Source organism: Dendrobates tinctorius, unplaced genomic scaffold, assembly GCF_039654945.1.
Source record: "Dendrobates tinctorius isolate UK_male_01 unplaced genomic scaffold, ASM3965494v1 ptg000171l, whole genome shotgun sequence".
Classification (NCBI taxonomy): Eukaryota; Metazoa; Chordata; class Amphibia; order Anura; family Dendrobatidae; genus Dendrobates; species Dendrobates tinctorius.
In genome coordinates, this window is record NW_027361838.1 from 20,376,821 (window position 1) to 20,397,235 (window position 20,415).

Consider the following 20,415-nt stretch of genomic DNA (forward strand, 5'->3'; position numbering starts at 1 on the left):
AGCCCACCCTCTGACACAGGGGAGGGACCTAGTGTGCTTAAGAACTAGCAGCCCATGGCAGAGACTCACACTCACAGAAGAACCAGACGATGATGATCTAAGAAGGAACTGGGGACAGATCTGCCAAGGGGAGCAGCGGCCCATGCTTTGGGGTCTGTCCGGCAAGATTCTTGTACCTGTGGACTGCAGAGCTCCCGGCACCCACATGCACCCTACAATCTGGTAAATTGACCTCCAGCTTAATATCTCTAAGTCTTGTACCCTTATTGTTATATTTTACTCTGACTGCAAATCCATTGTAATTCCATTGTATAGCTTACTGTATTTCTGTAATTATCTAGTGCTCCCTTAAGGCAATTAAACCATAAAATTAATCTTGGGCTGATGCTTTTACTCTGATTACGAATCTTAGGCCGGGGTCACACTAACCGACGCAAAATACGGTCCGTAGTTTACAGGCGTAATACGGATGAATGACCCCTAAATAGTGCTCCGTATGTCATCCGTAAGCAAGGTGTGGTCGCGTAGTTTGCGCATGTCAGCATCCGTATGTAATCCGTATGGCGAGATTTTCTTGCAGGCTTGCAAAATGGACATATAATGGAGCCCTATGACAGGGTTTCTAACAGAAACCAAAGAATAGATATATACTCATAGAATGTATGTATATATATATATATGCATTCTATGTGTCTATATCTATTCTTTCGTTTCTTTATTAAAACTGTCAGTGTGAGTTTACTGTATCGCGCACTGAATTGCCGGCTTTGCTAAAAGGCACCGGGTGCGTATTTCTCGCAAGTCACATGTGTAGTCCGTGTGTAATCCGTATTTTTTGTGCACCCGTAGACTTGCATTGGCGTATTACGAGCGTAGTACGCTGACAATCACAGCATGCTGTGATTGGCACGGACCGTAGAATACGCCCAAGAAATATACGGCTGTTGGGAGGAAACCCATAGAGAATCATTTGTCCGTGTCTAATGCGTGCTTTTAGCGCCTCTCACTCGTCCGTATTCCTCGCCAGTGTGACCCCGGCCTTAGATTACCCAGCGGATAACAGGACATCCTCCTTGGCGGCCATTTGCTCTAGGTGCAGTTCCCTTACTGACCTGAGACACAAAGGGGGCGCCGGAGAGCTGTGCCTGTGTAGTTACGTCACACTGGTGACGTGGGAGGAACGGGTCCTGTCCCTCCACACACACCATACCATCAATTATGGGTGTCAGGTCCGAGCATTCCTACATGAACAGTTTCCTGGAAAGTGGATTGGTCATCATGGGCCAGTTGAATAGCCACCAAGGTCTCCCAATCTGATCCCCTTAGACTTTTATCTTTGGGGTTATATGAAGGCAGTTGTCTATGCTGTGAAGATACAAGATGTGCAGCATGTGAAACAACAGATACTGGAAGCCTGTGCTAGCATTTCTTCTTCTGTAGTCAGGGCAGGAACAGTAATTTTTTTCAAAGTTCTAGTTTTTATCAGTGAAACCATAAATGATCATCTCCAGTATTCCTCCTAACAAGGCTGACAATGGATAATCTTGTTGTAATATCTGAAAGCTGATACCACCTAGAGGGTACCCTAATAGGGCTTACGTCTGAAACACCCCACATGACTGAATTTGGGAGTATGCGCCAACGAGGCCATAGACTATAATGGTGTTGACAGGATGAACGTGTTCTCTGTTGTGCATCATTTTTGGACGTATACGCCTACTGGAGACGGACATCCAGACGCAGTCTACTACATTTGGGTGTCCACCTCCAGTAGGCGTATTCGCCTGGAAATGTTGCACGATAGGGAACTTGTTCACGCTGTCGGAACCATTATATTCTTTGGCCCCATCGGCGCATACACCCAAATCCCGTTTTGCGGGGGAGAGTGGAAGCTCCGACGTAAGCCCCGACAGGACTAACAAATGTGACAAGGCGCAGTGTGAAGGCATCCACACTTCTGCCTCCTATTTAGTCTGAAAAGCTGGGAGGGAGGTAAAAGCCCCAATAACTTCGTCAAAAGACCAGAGGTGAAATATACCAAGTGAAATGGAAGGATGTGAAGAAGCAGGCTATGAGGCCAGGAAAGGTTTGAGAAATTTAAAATTTTTTGTAACGCCTCCGACTGTTTTAAAATAATAGAAGAGATCATACTCACCCTTCCGGATCCCCTGGTCTAGTGCTGTCGCTCATCAGGCCTCCAATGGTGGCTGCGTCCGAGTGCCCGCTTGCAGTTGGCGTACCCGCCCGAAAATGAAGGATGTCAGAGCGAATGAACGTTCACTCTGTTGGTATTATTGCAGTATAAGGTCTCGTCGGCCCGTACGCCCAAGTCCTGACTTGCAGGAAGGGGGTTGGAGGATTCGGACATAAGCACTGACGAGACCAATGAACATGTGAAAATCCACAATGTCCAGCACCCTAAGGGAAAGCACTGTGCAGATACTGAACAAGTAGGGGATGCCAGAATGTGTCATCTCTGAAACCCAGAAAAGGAAGATTTCAGATGCCATAATGAAAATTGGGCAAGTTGCGAACACAAATCGTGCCCATGGAGGACTGGCGCTGATGTTGCCTTTTGTTGCGTCATTCTGGTCCGTTAAACGGATCATAGGACATAATCCGATTTTTTTCCGTGCAGATCATCAGAGTGGACAATCAGTCACGTGTGGCACACTGGCTGCCACATACATGCTCCGTGGCCCAAGTATCAGTGCAGGATAAATAGGCCAATGTACCCCTATAACCAGAGCCTGGATTCCTGTAATGACACCAGTTAGGTTTGGACCCCAGATGCTGATTTGGAGGATTTCAGAGATTGAGGGATGAGGTGTAATGTAGTGGCTGCAGGCACACGCCACACATCCTGCCCATTTGGACGCACACAGACACGTTCCCACCATTGCAGTGACCCCCTGACCCCAGCAGGGTGGGCTCCCCAGGTCCCGATCTGTGCAGGAGTCGCACATTACGTGCCATCATAGATGCAGCACAAGTGTGATGCCGGCAGCAGACGCGCGGGGGCGCCGGTGGGCAGCTGGCACACGTCAGGTTGGGTGACAGACAGCAGCGCTTGCAGATTTGCAGGAACATCAGGGCGCGGAGGTGTCAGGAAGGAGCCGGCGGAGGTGCAGGAGGGTCCCAGTATGTCGGCAGCGGAGGACACCGTCCGTGAGTGCTGATCCCGGGCGGTGCCGGCGGACGGTCGCAGGTGGCTGGGAGCTGCTGCAGCAGGAGTGATGAGAAGCTGGACCGTGCTCGGATGCTGTAGCGCTGCTGCTGGAGGGGCACAGCCAGGCTAGCCGGTGGGCAGGAGGGGTCCTATGGAGACTGGCAATCCCGAGCCCAGGCTGCAGAGCCATGCGGAGAAGAAGCGGCTGCACCGGGCACCGTCCCCGGCCAGACCCTTCCTGAAGGACTCCCACCCCAGGGCGCCCCCTGCTAAGCCCTCCGTGCTGCCCCCCAAGTCCCCCAGCCCGGGCATCAGACACCAGTCCCCCGGGCTCCTCGTCACCCACAACCGCCTGTCCAGGCGCAGCGCCCCGGCCAAAGCCAACCCCGCGAAACCGGCCAGTGCCAAGGCGTCGCTGAGCAGCAAGAGGGCACTGAGGCCGAGCCATGGCCCCGGGGAGCGCAGGAGAGACACGCCGGGCGCTCCTTCCTCTCCTGTGCCGGCAGCAGGTGCGGGGCGCCGGCGGGGGCAGAGGCTGGAGCCCCCCTCCCCCAGACTGCCCAGGGTCAGCCACACAGACAGCAGCTCCGACCTGTCCGACTGCCCCTCCGAGCCCCTCTCCGATGAACAGCGCCCCCTACCGGCTCACAGCAGTGACAACGAGTCCGGCTGCAGCGAGCGGGCGGCGGTGACTCTGCCGGAGATCGTCCTGACTGCGGAGCCCCGAGATGGTGGCCCCCGGAGCGAGGAGCCGAGGGGCCCGCCAAGGAAGAACCCAGCACCCCCACATCCGGGGCAAGACGAGGAGCTGCTCAGGGAGCTGGAGGAGCTGCGCTCAGAAAACGACTATCTCAAGGTGAGTGTTGGGTGACTGTGGTGGTCGTGCCCCCAGATCCAGGCTCCCCCATCCTGCAGGCCATGGACACTGGTGGACCTGCCACTACATCCTGCAATGGATGCCACATGGTAGCCCCACCATAGGCCATTCCTATGTGCCGGATGTGGTGCCATCGCCCCGGTACAAGCTGCAATCTCAGCATAAAGGCACAAATATATAAAATAGAGCGCACGATATAGAAATGTTTCCCGGGGCAGTGCCACCACCGGTGAGCGCCATACGTTATTTGGCCCTTACTTCCCCGTCACCTCTCTTCTGTTCCCTTCTTTGTGGATGTCCTCTCCGTGTTTGGTTGTCTTCCATACTATGTCTCTTTTCTCTGCTGTTACAGCTACTGTCTGGTTACCAGCAACTACACTAAGGCCGCCCTCAGATAATTCCTATCTACGAGGGTCACATAGACAGTAGGTATAAAGCATCAGAGGCTGTGGGTATCTGCAGGACTGGCCCATGAACCTGTGGTATCTGCAGGACTGGCCCATGAACCTGTGGTATCTGCAGGACTGGCCCATGAACCTGTAGGTATCTGCAGGACTGGCCCATGGACCTGTAGGTATCTGCAGGACTGGCCCATGAACCTGTGGTATCTGCAGGACTGGCCCATGAACCTGTAGGTATCTGCAGGACTGGCCCATGAACCTGTGGTATCTGCAGGACTGGCCCATGAACCTGTAGGTATCTGCAGGACTGGCCCATGAACCTGTAGGTATCTGCAGGACTGGCCCAGGAACCTGTAGGTATCTGCAGGACTGGCCCAGGAACCTGTAGGTATCTGCAGGACTGGCCCAGGAACCTGTGGTATCTGCAGGACTGGCCCATGAACCTGTAGGTATCTGCAGGACTGGCGCATGAACCTATAGGTATCCTCAGGACTGGCCCATGAACCTGTGGTATCTGCAGGACTGGCCCATGAACTTGTAGGTATCTGCAGGCATCTTGTAGGTATCTGCAGGACTGGCCCATGAACCTGTAGGTATCTGCAGGACTGGCCCATAAACCTGTGGTATCTGCAGGACTGGCCCATGAACGTGTGGGTATCTGCAGGACTGGCGCATGAACCTGTGGGCATCTGCAGGACTGGCCCATGAACCTGTGGGCATCTGCAGGACTGGCCCATGAACCTGTAGGTATCTGCAGGACTGGCGCATGAACCTGTGGGCATCTGCAGGACTGGCCCATGAACCTGTGGTATCTGCAGGACTGGCGCATGAACCTGTGGGCATCTGCAGGACTGGCCCATGAACCTGTAGGTATCTGCAGGACTGGCGCATGAACCTGTGGGCATCTGCAGGACTGGCCCATGAACCTGTGGGCATCTGCAGGACTGGCGCATGAACCTGTGGGCATCTGCAGGACTGGCCCATGAACCTGTGGTATCTGCAGGACTGGCGCATGAACCTGTGGGCATCTGCAGGACTGGCCCATGAACCTGTAGGTATCTGCAGGACTGGCGCATGAACCTGTAGGTATCTGCAGGACTGGCGCATGAACCTGTGGGCATCTGCAGGACTGGCCCATGAACCTATAGGTATCTGCAGGACTGGCCCATGAACCTGTGGTATCTGCACGACTGGCCCATGAACCTGTGGGTATCTGCAGGACTGGCCCATGAACCTATAGGTATCTGCAGGACTGGCCCATGAACCTGTAGGTATCTGCAGGACTGGTGCATGAACCTGTGGGCATCTGCAGGACTGGCCCATGAACCTGTAGGCATCTGCAGGACTGGCCCATGAACCTGTGGTATCTGCAGGACTGGCCCATGAACCTGTGGGCATCTGCAGGACTGGCCCATGAACCTGTAGGCATCTGCAGGACTGGCCCATGAACCTGTGGTATCTGCAGGACTGGCCCATGAATCTGTAGGTATCTGCAGGACTGGCGCATGAACCTGTGGTATCTGCAGGACTGGCCCATGAACCTGTGGGTATCTGCAGGACTGGCCCATGAACCTGTGGTATCTGCAGGACTGACCCATGAACCTGTGGGCATCTGCAGGACTGGCCCATGAACCTGTGGGTATCTGCAGGACTGGCCCATGAACCTGTGGTATCTGCAGGACTGACCCATGAACCTGTGGGCATCTGCAGGACTGGCCCATGAACCTGTGGGCATCTGCAGGACTGGCTCATGAACCTGTGGTATCTGCAGGACTGACCCATGAACCTGTGGGTATCTGCAGGACTGGCCCATGAACCTGTGGGCATCTGCAGGACTGGCCCATGAACCTGTGGTATCTGCAGGACTGGCCCATGAACCTGTGGTATCTGCAGGACTGACCCATGAACCTGTGGTATCTGCAGGACTGGCCCATGAACCTGTGGGTATCTGCAGGACTGGCCCATGAACCTGTGGTATCTGCAGGACTGACCCATGAACCTGTGGGCATCTGCAGGACTGGCCCATGAACCTGTGGGCATCTGCAGGACTGGCTCATGAACCTGTGGGCATCTGCAGGACTGGCCCATGAACCTGTGGGCATCTGCAGGACTGGCCCATGAACCTGTGGGCATCTGCAGGACTGGCCCATGAACCTGTGGGCATCTGTAGGACTGGCCCATGAACCTGTGGGTATCTGCAGGACTGGCCCATGAACCTGTGGTATCTGCAGGACTGACCCATGAACCTGTGGGCATCTGCAGGACTGGCCCATGAACCTGTGGGCATCTGCAGGACTGGCCCATGAACCTGTGGGCATCTGCAGGACTGACCCATGAACCTGTGGGTATCTGCAGGACTGGACCATGAACCTGTGGGTATCTGCAGGACTGGCCCATGAACCTGTGGTATCTGCAGGACTGGCCCATGAACCTGTGGTATCTGCAGGACTGGCCCATGAACCTGTGGTATCTGCAGGACTGGCCCATGAACCTGTGGTATCTGCAGGACTGGCGCATGAACTTGTGGGTATCTGCAGGACTGGCCCAGGAACCTGTGGTATCTGCAGGACTGGCCCATGAACCTATAGGTATCTGCAGGACTGACCCATGAACCTGTGGGTATCTGCAGGACTGGCCCATGAACCTGTGGGTATCTGCAGGACTGGACCATGAACCTGTGGGTATCTGCAGGACTGGCCCATGAACCTGTGGTATCTGCAGGACTGGCCCATGAACCTGTGGTATCTGCAGGACTGGCGCATGAACCTGTGGGTATCTGCAGGACTGGCCCATGAACCTGTGGTATCTGCAGGACTGGCCCATGAACCTGTAGGTATCTGCAGGACTGGCCCAGGAACCTGTGGTATCTGCAGGACTGGCCCAGGAACCTGTGGTATCTGCAGGACTGGCCCATGAACCTGTAGGTATCTGCAGGACTGGCCCAGAACATGGAGGTCTCCCGACTCTCCCCCACAGATAAAGTCTCAGATTCAGGCAGTTGAAATCTGTCCCCCTGATCGGTTTGTTTCCAGGGGGTAATTTGCTCCTCTGAGAACTCACGATCGCTTGTGGGGGGAGATGGGGCAGTGTTCAGGCCATTACTGCGCACTTAGTGTTGGGTAACAGCTGCCTCCGTTATGGGCACCGTAATAATTGTTTTTTTCCTCAGCGTTCAGTTTGCACATATACAGCAGAAGCTTTTTTTCTTCCACCTTTGGTTCTGGCTTTCACTTGTAGAAACTTAACTTTTTCTTTATTTCCTCGACTTTACTGTTGAATTGGAAAACTTTAAAAAATAAATTCTGGATGACGTTATTCCCATCTCGGGGGGGGGGGGGGGGAGGTTGTCAGAGAGCTGATATTTGGAACTATTTTATTTGAATGGGATGAAATGCTGCTGACAGTTTCCCTCCTTGCAGTGCATAGTGGGGGCTTCTGAGCCTCCTGCCTTAGACCCTGGGATCAGCTACCTGTTCTCTTTCAACCAATCAGTCCTTCCTCAGTGGGCTATTGATTGGGTACAGGATCACCCACTGGCTTACATGTATTACGGCCAAGGTATAGCTGTCCTACTGTGAAGAGTTCTGCAGCTTTATAGTAACCATTGTTTCCATTTTTATTTAATAAATCAGTACTACACATGAAAATAACAGGAGAGATCTGTCACTCAGTTCATGGGTAAAATCTGTATTTAGTGAAGGCAGATCTCATTACTGACATAGGAAATGACAGTTGGTGCTCACAAGATTCTATGGAGCGGGGAGAGGGAGGAGCTAGAGACAGGCGCAAAAAGTCTGCTCTATAGGCTGTGATGTTACATCATTACAGGGTGCGGATCGGTGGAAAACATGCATGGACCAAGCAGGGAGATGTATAAGTTTTTCCTCCACATTGTAGACGCCCATTTATCCGCTAAGGTAGATGCTATATGAAGACCCTGGCAGTTTTCTTTGACGTCTTTCTGGTCATTTTCAGTGACAGCAAAAAAAAGAGGCAATTTTTCTTCAGAAAAGCTTGGGATTTGTCTCTGTTGTCCCCCATCATGGCTCGCTAACAGGAGTGTATGACACGGGCGAGTGCTGTGATGTTTCATCAGATAGCGCTCGCCCAATGTTATTCTATATAGGGTAATGCAGATCTGCGATTTTTTTTATCTCATAGCGATTCAGGACGAGAACAAAATCACAGCGTGTGGCTCTGGAAATCAGATCACACCCACCCCATTAAAGTCTATGGATGTGTGTAAAACATCAGACTGCGCTTGGATGTCATCCAAGTGCAGTCTGACATCTGTGTACTCAGACAATGGAGAAGATGGAGAAATTAAGTTCTCCGTCTTCTCCATACCTGTGCTGCGATTCTTTCACACAACAGAATCGGATCACAGTAAACTGACAGTCGGATCAAACTGTGGCAGAGTTTGATCCGCGTGTCAATAGCCTAATCGGCATGATTCTCTCACTTTATATACCGTATATGCACCAGTGTGAACCCAGCCTCAAACTCAAATTAGCAACCTCAGCATAACCTTTTCGATTGGCCTTTGCTTTTTCTACTTTTATGACAGAAGTTTGGCGGTATGCGCCCAGGTGCTTAAAGAGAAACTCTTTGTTCCCAGGGGCATAATTGTGGAGCTCAGAAAATAAAAAAAAAACAAAACCTTTTTGAGAATGGAGTGACAATTAAAAAATTCAGAGACAGGTCCTCTTTGAGTTGACATTCATAGCGTCGCTCATTTCCATTGCGGCTGCTGTAATACACATTAGACGTATACATTTCTTAGTAATATACTCCCGAAGGGGAGGATTTAATAGAAAATGATCTATTTTTCTGTTAAATGTATATTTTGCAAAAGTAAAAAAATTTAATCTTTGTCGTATAAGGTTCTGTAATGCAGCAGAAATAAAAAACAAATCTTTAATTTTCACACTGGCCACTAAGCCCGATACCGGGCTCCAGCCTCCTACGGCCTGTTCTTTTTAGCCGCTTCCTTTATATAGGCATCAATAGACCGGCTCAATGTCTTGTACAGGAGAACTTTCTGGGCATTCTGTGATGTGGGCAAAGTGTGAAGGGAGGCGGTGCTGGTGAGCTGTGACTACTTACTGTGAATAGTGGAACCTATGCTGTGTACTGTCATTGTCAAGATTTTAGCTTTTTATGGCATCCAAGTTATGTGAAACACTGCATGGAGACAACCGTACTGATCCAGCAATCAAATAATAAGGTCCGAGCAGGGCTGTGGAGTTGGTAAGCCAAACCTGCGACTCTGACTCCCACATACACTCACTGGCCACTTTATTAGGTACACCTGTCCAACTGTGTGTTAAGACTTAATTTCTAATCAGCCAATCACATGGCGGCAACTCAGTGCATTTAGGCATGTAGACATGGTCAAGACAATCTCCTGCAGTTCAAACTGAGCATCAGTATGGGGAAGAAAGGTGATTTGAGTGCCTTTGAACGTGGCATGATTGTTGGTGCCAGAAGGGCTGGTCTGAGTATTTCAGAAACTGCTGATCTACTGGGATTTTCATGCACAACCATCTCTAGGGTTTACAGAGAATGGTCCGAAAAAGAAAAAAAATCCAGTGAGCGGCAGTTCTGTGGCCGGAAATGCCTTGTTGATGCCAGAGGTCAGAGGAGAATGGGCAGACTGGTTCGAGCTGATAGAAAGGCAACAGTGACTCAAATTGCCACCCGTTACAACCAAGGTAGGCAGAAGAGCATCTCTGAACGCACAGTGCGTCGAACTTTGAGGCAGATGGGCTACAGCAGCAGAAGACCACACTGGGTACCACTCCTCTCAGCTAAGAACAGGCATCTGATGGCTACTTTCAGCAGGATAATGCACCATGTCATAAAGCTCGAATCATCTCAGATTGGTTTCTTGAACATGACAATGAGTTCACTGTACTCAAATGGCCTCCTCAGTCACCAGATCTCAATCCAATAGAGCATCTTTGGGATGTGGTGGAACGGGAGATTCGCATCAGGGATGTGCAGCCGACAAATCTGCGCCAACTGTGTGATGCCATCATGTCAATATGGTCCAAAATCTCTGAGGAATGCTTCCAGCACCTTGTTGAATCTCTGCCACGAAGAATTGAGGCAGTTCTGAAGGCAAAAGGGGGTCCAACCCGTTACTAGCATGGTGTACCTAATAAAGTGGCCAGTGAGTGTATATTGCTTATATTTAAGTGAAAAATTTATTGTAGTACAATGTGAACATCAGACATTTAATCATTTTTATGATACAATAATCAAGATATTTAGATAGAACATAATATCTATTTATTGGAATACAACTTTAGAACACAAAAAACTGTAATAAATTGTAAATATGTAATACACTATGTAATATCGATTACATATATATATTGTGTGTGCATATATATATATATATATATATCACTATGTAATAAACTATGTAAGTGGCAAAAAACGGTTTTCAACAAAAGCATACTAAATAACATTTGTGCAGTCCATGAATTTGTTCTAAGAAATAGAATTGCCTCCATCAGATCCTCCTTCATAGATGACCTCAAATCTGACCTAATAGTTTTACGGCCAGAGAACAACCTCTCTGCAGTAACTTGGGTTGGAGGCAAAGCCGTAACCACATGGGCAACATCTCTAACAATTTCCGGGTATAGAGGAATTGCCTCATGCACAGTCAGTTTTGATGAACGGTTGAATTTTTCTATTTCTTTGAGAGCAAGTGAAACATTATGCTGAAATATGGTCAATCTGCTTGCTATAGGAGACGGAGTGAAATCTTTTTCCTTGCGGCAATGCTTTGCCTGCTCCATGTCATCCAAATACTTGTCAAAGTGAAACTCCTCATCTGATGAGGATGAAGATATGGCAGCAGTAGCACTGTCAGGACCCGAGTCCTCTTGCGCCTGGCAGTCCTCCTGTAGGCCACTCATCCTAACTGCTACCTCAGTCAGAGCTTCTTTTCCTTTAGTAAGATGTTGATCATCAAGCAATATACGATGACTTGGGTCCACATAAACAGCTGCCAGAAAAATGTTATTTTCCAATAGCTGTGTCTCCGTTTCATTGAAGCGATTAAACCTCCTCTTTGGGACAGGCAAAATAGCAAGTTCTTCCACTCCCTTATGAAAATGCCAGGAGTTAAATCCTCAGCTTGTAATTTTTTAGTCACGGTAAATGGGTGATTAAGCAATTCCTTCAATTCAGCCACCTGTGTCCATTGACCTTCATTTAGGGTTACCTGAGGGTTCTCCATATATATATTCGACACGGTTTTGGTTCAAGCAATCGCTCAATCATTAAATAAGTGCTGCCCCACCGAGTGGCTTGATCGACAATTGCTCCTTTCCCAGCACGTCTCTTCAAGATGGAATGAATTTTAGGGGTTCTGGCGGCAATAACCAATTTCCTCACTTTTCCAATCAGATTTCCAGCATGTCCCTCTTGCAGACTATCTTATTGCCAGCTGCAGCGTATGCACAACACAGCGCATGTGATGAATATGAAAGTGTTTTGAAGCAGCTTCAACAAGATCATCTATTTCTACAGTATAATTTTGCTGTTCTTCTGTTGTAATATCTGTTTGTTCCTCAGTTACATGAACAGCACTGTGGCCTTCCATCTGAAACATACTGAATCCTGAATTTTCTTCTAGCTGTTGTTCATTACTCTCATTCATCAGTGTAATTGTACTTAGCATGTTTGAAGCATTGTCCGTTACAATAGCAAGAACCTGTTCTTTTTTGAGTTCGTAATCTTGCAGAACTTTTACCACTAAGGCTTGGAGAAACTGGCTCCTGTGATGAGCTTTAGTATCTTTTACTGCCAGTGTCTTGGTAACAATTTCTTTGTTGTCACAAACATATCAAACATTGAGGCACAATAGTTCACTCTGTGACGTGTGCAGGCATCCATTTTAAGAAACATGAAGCGTCTTTTTAAGATCTTCCTTTTGTTTAAGGGCTACTTCAATCACTAATTTTCTAATACTTTCTCTTTACAGAGAAACACCAAGTTTGCTGGCCATTTCTCCATTAAGAGCTGTAAAAGCTGGTCATGCAAAAAATGATAATGGTACACCGTCCTTCACAATAAGCTGTATGAGCTGTCTTTTAAATATATCTGCTGTCATTGTTGCAGTAACTTTGTCACTTACAAAACATCCTGTTAATGATGTTTGAGATGCTCTTTCCTCCTTTGCCTGGCAGGAAGTGCTGGGTGCAGGTTTCTTGGTGCTGCTGTTAACTTTCTCAGTCACAGCTTTGAAAACTTCTGGCTGGAAGCGTTGTAAATGTCTTTTTAGATTGGAAGCTCTTGTAGGAGTATTTTTATCACTGCCTGAGTATGTACTGATTTTGGCATCGCAGCATTTGTTTTCCTCTGGGTCACTTGTCATACATTGACACACAAAATATTTTTCATCTTGAGTCACTGTGAAATGCTCAAATACAGCTGACTTCATGGGGCGCTTCTTAGACATTTTGTAATCATATAAATTCACTCTCAAAATAATTTTGTCCTATAAAATAAAATAATGTATATTATATTTCCAGCAATTACAAGGAACCATGTACAGTGGGGAAAATAAGAATTTGATACACTGACAATTTTGCAAGTTTTCCCACCTACAAAGAATGGAGAGGTCTGCAATTGGACACTTCACCTGTGAGAGACAGACTAAAAAAATCCAGAAAATCACATTGTATGATTTAAATAATATGCATTTTATTGCATGAAATACGCATTTGATACAATAGAAAAACAGAACTTAATATTTGGTACAGAAACCTTTGTTTGCAATTACAGAGGTAAGACATTTTCTGTAGATTCTGTTTCTCTCAGTTGAAGTGTACCTATGATTAAAAATTTCAGACCTCTCCATTCTTTGTAGGTGGGAATCGACAGTGTATCAACTACATACTTTCCCCACTGTATAATTTTAGATAGAAATAAAGCAAACTTTGCATAAATCAATAGTACAGATGACAAATATAAAGTTTGTAAAATATGTTATTAGATAGCTTTACTTTGAATTTCCAAGGCTTTTCTTAGGGTACAGCTCACTAAATGCTTCACAGTCTATAAAGAGTGGAGGAGGGAGGGAACAAAGAAACTGATAACAGAGCTAATAACTTGATGTTTTGGCTTCTATACCTATACAAGTCCTCATATAAGTCCTCATCAATCCTGTTGCTGTATTTTCCCTGTATATTGTATGTATATTGTATAAAAGCTAGCTTCCCAAAGGTATATGAGTTCAAAGAAAAAACAAAAAGCATCAAGCATACAGAGAGAACATACAGTATACTGGAATATTGATTTATGCACAGTTTATTGAAAGTTTAAATATGCTTTAAGAAGTAATTACCTTAATCTTGTTATCCTGTTCACTCTAGCAATTCTTCTGAGATAAGTGCAGGCCTTCCTTCTTTTTGAGTGTGTTTACTTTGTACCCTTGTCTGTAGAGGAGGAGCTTCACTGGTGCTGGAGTGCAGCACTGACTTATCTCAGCTAAGACAAAGCCTAGATCCTCAGGCTACATTCACACCTTGGGCGTAGCCAGGATCAAACCTAGGGGGGGGGCAGAACCTCATACTGTTCCGCAGAATTTCATACTGCACACCTCAGCTGCTGCAGATCCTCATACTGCACACCCCTACTCCTGAAAATAAAGCCTGCACCTTAAGAAGATGTGGTGAATGCAGTCTATTTATTCCAACTATCAATTGATGTTGATGTGTTACTGAAGACGAGCAATGCCTGTCCTGGGCGTCCTTTTGGTCAGCTATGAGGTGTACCTGACTGGTGCTAAAAATAAGGAGTGTTAAGCCTCCGTTACACACTGTGATATCGCTAGCAATATCGCTGTAAAGTCACCGATTTTGTGACATTGCAGCGATATTACTAGCGATATCGCTACATGTGATACTTACCTCCGACCGGCTCCCCCGCTGGTTATAGCTGATCGCGCGAGAAGCTCCTGGACCATTCCTCGTCGGTCACTTCCTGCGGCACTTCCTGCTGTGACGACGAGCGACGCGTGGAGCCGGGCGGGAGGACGCAGGATCGCCTGGTGTGACAGGTAAGTAGCGACCCCCGTCCCCAGCGATGTCACTAGTGAGATCTGCCTGAGTGGCAGCTCACTAGCGACCACCTAGCGATGCACCAGCAATCCTGACCTCGTCATATCGTTATCGGGATCGCTGGTGCATCGCTAGGTGTAACGGTACCCTTAGTCTCTGTGCTACCCGGCTTTCATTCTTTTTGGTACAGATAAGATATGGATAGACAGTTATGGATAAATGGATAGATAAAAGCAGATTAGAAATCTGCTTTGCTATTGTAAACATTATCTATGAGCTCAAAAACCTTTCAGGTGATGCGGTTTTTTAAAAATCTGATCTGCTTTTGCAGCTGAAAAACGTATCCTCAAGAAACGCAGGAAAAACGCTGTGTGTGAATGTAGCCTTAGGTCAGGAATAGAACAGCCATTTATAGGACATTTCATAACTTTCCCAAATTCCTATGAAAAAATATTCAGCACATTCTGCATTGAACTACTGTACCCAATTTATTATATATTTTAGGAGTCTGAGTCATTCCATTTTATACCGACTCCACAGCCCTGGGTCCGAGACCACTCAGCATACGGGGTATGTGGGCTTCGGGGGAGCGGCAGGGACACAGTGTTGGAAAGGAGGGTATAGAAGTATTATTTAATTTATTTAGCAGTGCAGTTGTCTTTCCAGGTAGGGTTCCACATCACATGGAAAACTCCTTTAATGAAGACAGTGATACGGAAATTAGAAACAAAATACCATAAAATCCCGATTTAAACAATAGGACATTTTCTACCGAGACATTCCATTTATTGTCTGATTGTGATTTTGGTCATAGTCTGCTGATGGGATTACTCTTGAGATAGCCATTGAGGCCAAGCTGATGATGCCGGTGGTGGCACACTACAGGGAACGTGGCCCTTGAACCTGTGGGTAGGCTAGCGTGCCGAAGAACAGTAGTAATCATGCCGACTTGTTACAGATGACACTAATCTTTCACCCATGCTCAGGTCATATTATTTAGCAGTGCATATTTGTGACGTTTGGACATGTACGTACCGAGCCCGGCCTGATTTTATCATAGGCTTATGTCAATCCGAAAGGACAAGAATCCTGCCCAAGACATAACAATGGAGAGAAAGCATGCTGTGTGTTTGTGTTTGAAGCTTTGACATGTACAGTATCTCTGATCTATTTGACTTTTACTGCATTCACGTGTTTGCATAAACTGATGTACAATATGTCATATTTATGGGCAAAAAATATAGTAAAAGTATCTAAACGTACCTGATTCTACAGGTGAACATATGTATGTAGCTAGCCTTCACGCTGATGTCTGTTCTTCACATACCTGTCTTATCCGTGGTTTTCACATCCCTTTATAATATATGAGGCATTTCACATGCCCGTTTTTTTTGCAGACATGAGACTTGTGCATTTTTTATCAGTGTCACAGATAAAAATCACCCATATAGATTTATGAGTCCGTGAAAATCAGTATAGTACAAGGATGGCATCAGTGTACAATTCATGTGTTTTCCGTGATTAACAATGTAAGGCCCCCTTCACACGTACTGGTGTTTCCGGTGTTGGAAAAACAAGTGCTTGTGAGATCCATGGTCTGTGTCTGTCTGCCATCCGTGTGTCCATGGGCTGTGACTCTTATGGAATGAAATGCACCATAGAAATTACAGAGAGTTATGCATTAAAGATGTTCAAAGATAGACATAGATAGCGATGAGGAACATTGATGATAGATAGAAATATGTCATTGTGATATATAATCAGTGCTTTGCTTGTGTAGTTTTTTGTACTTGTATTTATTGAATAAATAATTTAAAAAATGGTGTGGGATTCCCCTTATTTTTATGAACCAGCTGAGGGAACGCAGACAGAGTTGGGCTGGGGTTATTATTCTGGGAAGGGGCCAATATCCATCTATTAATATCGGCTCATTTCTGTCTGTGTAGCCTTTACTGGTTATTAAAAAAGGGGGACCCAAAAAAATGATGTGGGCCTATTTTTAATAATCAGCAAAGGTTAAACAGACAGCTGAGGGCTGATATTAATAGGCTGGAAAGGGACCATGGATATAACATCAGCCCTCAGCTGCCCCAGAAATGGTGCATCCATTAGATGTGCCAATTCTGGCGCTTAGCCCCGGCTCTTCCCGCTTGCCCTGGTGCATTGGCAAGCGAGGTAGTGGTTTTGAGGTTGATGTCAGCTGTGTAGTGTCTGCTGACATCAAGCCCAGGGGTTAGTAATCGAGAGGCATCAGTCAGACACCCCCATTACTAACTCCATAGTTAACAGTAATAAACACACACACAGAGAAAAGTCCATTAATTGTAAAGAGCATTCCCCGGCCCTCTTTTACCCATTTATTACCATACAAAAAAATAATCCAAAGTGGTCCACCGTAAATCCATCCCACGACGATCATCGACTCTGCTATATCCAGATGCTGTGCTGAGCAGTGACATCAGTAATGGGCATGGCCGATGGAACACACTGACAGTGTGAGAACGCTTTGCGTCTGCAGTGACGAGGGGTGACGTCATTAAGGTTACCACAGGTCACAAGTGGCAGTTTTCACAGTAATCTTTGTGTGAGCCGGTCATGTGTCACATGCGGTAACTTTACTGACATCACTGCTTGCAGCATGAGAGCTTTCTCACGCTGTGAGAGTTGACGTCAGTAAGGTTACCGCAGTTCACAGGCCAGCTCACACAGAGATTACAGTGCGAACCGCCGCCTGTGACCTGCAGTAACTTTAATGTTATCACCGCTCGTCATTGCAGCCGCATTTTCATGCTACTGTCAGTGTGTTGCGGCAGCCGTGGTGAATGGTTAAGCATATTATTAGGCTGGGAACCTTTAAGGACATTAGCCCCTTAGAATAATAACACCAGACCCCAGCTGTCTCCTTTCCCTCAGCTGGTTAATAAAAATAAGGGGAACCCCACTCCATTTTATTTATTTAATGCGCTGAATACAACTATCATCAGGGAGACAAGGGGAGTATGATGACGGTTGTAGTGAGCGCTATTCCCAGATGGCGGGTGCTGATTACAGCTGACATCAACGTCGCCTGGTCTCGCTGATTGCAGGGAGAACTGGCGAGGATGATGATAGTTGTAGCCAGCAACCGGCGGCTGGGAAAAGTGCTGACTGTACTGCTTTCCCCAGCCGCCCGAGAACTTCATTCGGGTACCTATCACACGGATGTCATCACTGTGCACGTGTGAGGCACACAGTTCCTCCTTGGTGCCATAAAAAAGCACGTCTGTTTTTCACACAAAGCGTGCGCACCACCATTGAATACAATGGGTGTGCGTGTGTCCGTATTTGCGTTCATCACTCATGAAACATTGTGAAAACTAACACACTGGCCAAATACTGATGAAACTTGGATCAAAAACACGCATGACAGTTGGATCATTTTATGTGAAAAATTACGGACATCTAAATGAGACCTTAGTCAAGCCCTGGCCAAACCCTCTGATTTTGGGTGGACTGGCTGAGCATCTAATGTGTGTATAGGTGCTCATACCTTCCTCAGAAAATATTTGATGGGAGATATAAGAATCAGGCTTGTTGAATTAAAGCAGTCTGATAGTAGGCTCTCTAGGGAAATAAACCACAGACTAAGGTGCCTGGCAGTGATTGATTCCCCTCCTTCCATTATGGACGCATGCACTTTCAGGAGTATCTGTCAACCAAAAAAGCGTTATGCAGGATATGAAATTTGTACAGCCACCTTAAATAGTAATATATCTTATCAGAGACCTCTGATTTTTTTTCCTAAATTGATCTTTAATGCTCAATTAAGGGGTATTACCTGTAGTCATTGATAATTTATTTTCCCTTTACTAAGAAAGGAGCTGACAGTTGGTACTTATAAGGTTCTATGGAAAGGGGAAAGGAGGGAGGAGCTAGAGGCAGACAGGAATCCTGCTGCAAGTTCTCCTGAAATGACAGTTACTTTTTAATTCTATGGTAAAAAAAAGTGAAAGTGTAACAGTTCTTTCATGAGAACTTTCAGCAGAATGTGTGTCTGCTTCTAGCTCCTCCCCCTCCACTCTCCATAGAACTTTATGAGCACCAACTGCCATCGCCTATCTCATTAATATTAAAGTCAGTCTTCACTGAATATAGGTTTTACCCTTAAATTGAGAGTGAAAAATTAGTCCAGGAAGAGAAATAAACAGATTTCTCTGACAAGATATTTTACAAAGTTGCAATATGTCATGAACTTTTAGCAATAACTCTGCAGGAGATTTCAATCTTTTGCTTTTCTAAATAAAATAGTTCATTTATATTTTAGTCCAGGAAAAATCCTTAAATGGCTCTTTATTCACTAAGATGGGATGGGGAGAAGCGGTTTTAGATTTTGGTATTACAGTTCCTTTTAGTCCTAAACCACATAAAAGCTTGATGATCGTAACTTGTCTGGCCCAGAGCCACCACATCCCCACATCACAATAGTTTTACGCCAACCAGCTCTATTTCCCACTCCTAGTTCTTATATCCGTATTTAGAAGATCCCATTGAGGGTGTCCCAGGGTCGGAACTATTGCACCCTTCCACACCCACACTAATGACTATTACATGTTTAGAGCAGAGCTCTTTGAATCCCTACGTGACTGGACGATTTTATTTTACATTCTCTTATATTTTAGAGGTAAAAAAAAAACAACTTTGTAGAAACATTTGCTTTGTGTTACCAATTTCTAAGTCCCATAACTTTTTAATTTTTTTTCGTCAATGAAGCTGTTTTTTGCGCCCTTTTCTGATGTTTTTATTGATAACATTTTGTGGTGAATATAACATATTTATTGCTTTTTGCATTTTTTGGGGTATTGCAGTGACTAAAAAGCTGCATATTTGTTATTTCCAATTTTTTCCTATTTGACATTCATTGTTATAGACTGAACTTTTTTACTTTAAGGGCTCATAGCCATCACCTTAAAAAAAGCAGTCTGATATTGTTGCAGAGAAGTGGGACAAGTGTCATGCGATTTTCTTGCGATTACAATGTGATTTTTATCACCTAACATCTGAATGACATCTGATTTACATGCGAATGCTATCCGATTGAAATGTGATTTTAACATGAGCTTTTACATAAAGTAATTCTCTATGTCATTTACATATAGTTTTCAAAGGAAATATTATTAGCCAGCAGAGGTAAAGCGGACAGCTGGGGGCTGTTGTTTATAACCTGGGAAGCCCACGGAGCCTCCCAGTCTATTAATATCAGCTCCCAGCTCTATGCTAAGCCTTTACTGGTTACTAAAATATAGGACTCCCCAAAAAATGTAGTGTCCCCCTATAAATGATTACAAGCAAATTCTAGGCAGACATCTGTGGGCTGGTATTAACAGGCTAAGAAGGGGCCATGGTTATTCTCCCTGTCCCACTCCAAAAACATAATCTCTCAGCCGCCCCACAAATGGCGCATCTATAAGATGTCAAATCTGGCACTTAGCCTCGCTCATCCCACTTGCCCTGGTGCTGTGGCAATTGGGGTGATAGTATTGGGGTTGATGTCACGTTTGTATTGTCAGGTGACATAAAGCCCAGGGGTAAGTAATGGAGAGTCGTCTATAAGATGCTCCCATTACTAACTCCATTGTCAAATTGTCAAAAAAATATCACCCAGAATAAAGTCCTTTCTTTGAACAAATGACACAAACTCCTTTTTTTGACTCTAACCAAAAACACTTATACATGCTTTATGCCCAATCCACTGAAGCCAATGTCCCCTGTAAAATAATAAACAACCATATTCCTCAACTGTCAGATAAGAAGGTATCAAGAATTGGCCTGCGACACATCTAGCTCTATTACACCTAGATGGCTGCATTGTTGCATGATGCGACTATACAGTCTGCCATCCAGCAGAGA

The 20,415-nt window shown here is 46.2% G+C and overlaps 1 protein-coding gene across 4 annotated transcripts in view; it reads left to right on the forward strand.

Annotated features, from left to right (window-relative positions):
- Window positions 1-3,029: 3,029 nt before the first annotated feature.
- MTCL1 (microtubule crosslinking factor 1) overlaps window positions 3,030-20,415 on the forward strand; it is a 214,989-nt gene continuing 197,603 nt past the window's right edge. For all 4 annotated transcript variants that reach the window (XM_073550944.1, XM_073550945.1, XM_073550947.1 and 1 more), the window contains exon 1: window positions 3,030-4,025. In XM_073550944.1, coding sequence (XP_073407045.1) covers window positions 3,321-4,025 — 705 coding nt within the window. In that variant the 5' untranslated portion in view covers window positions 3,030-3,320. The remainder of the gene's footprint in view (window positions 4,026-20,415) is intronic.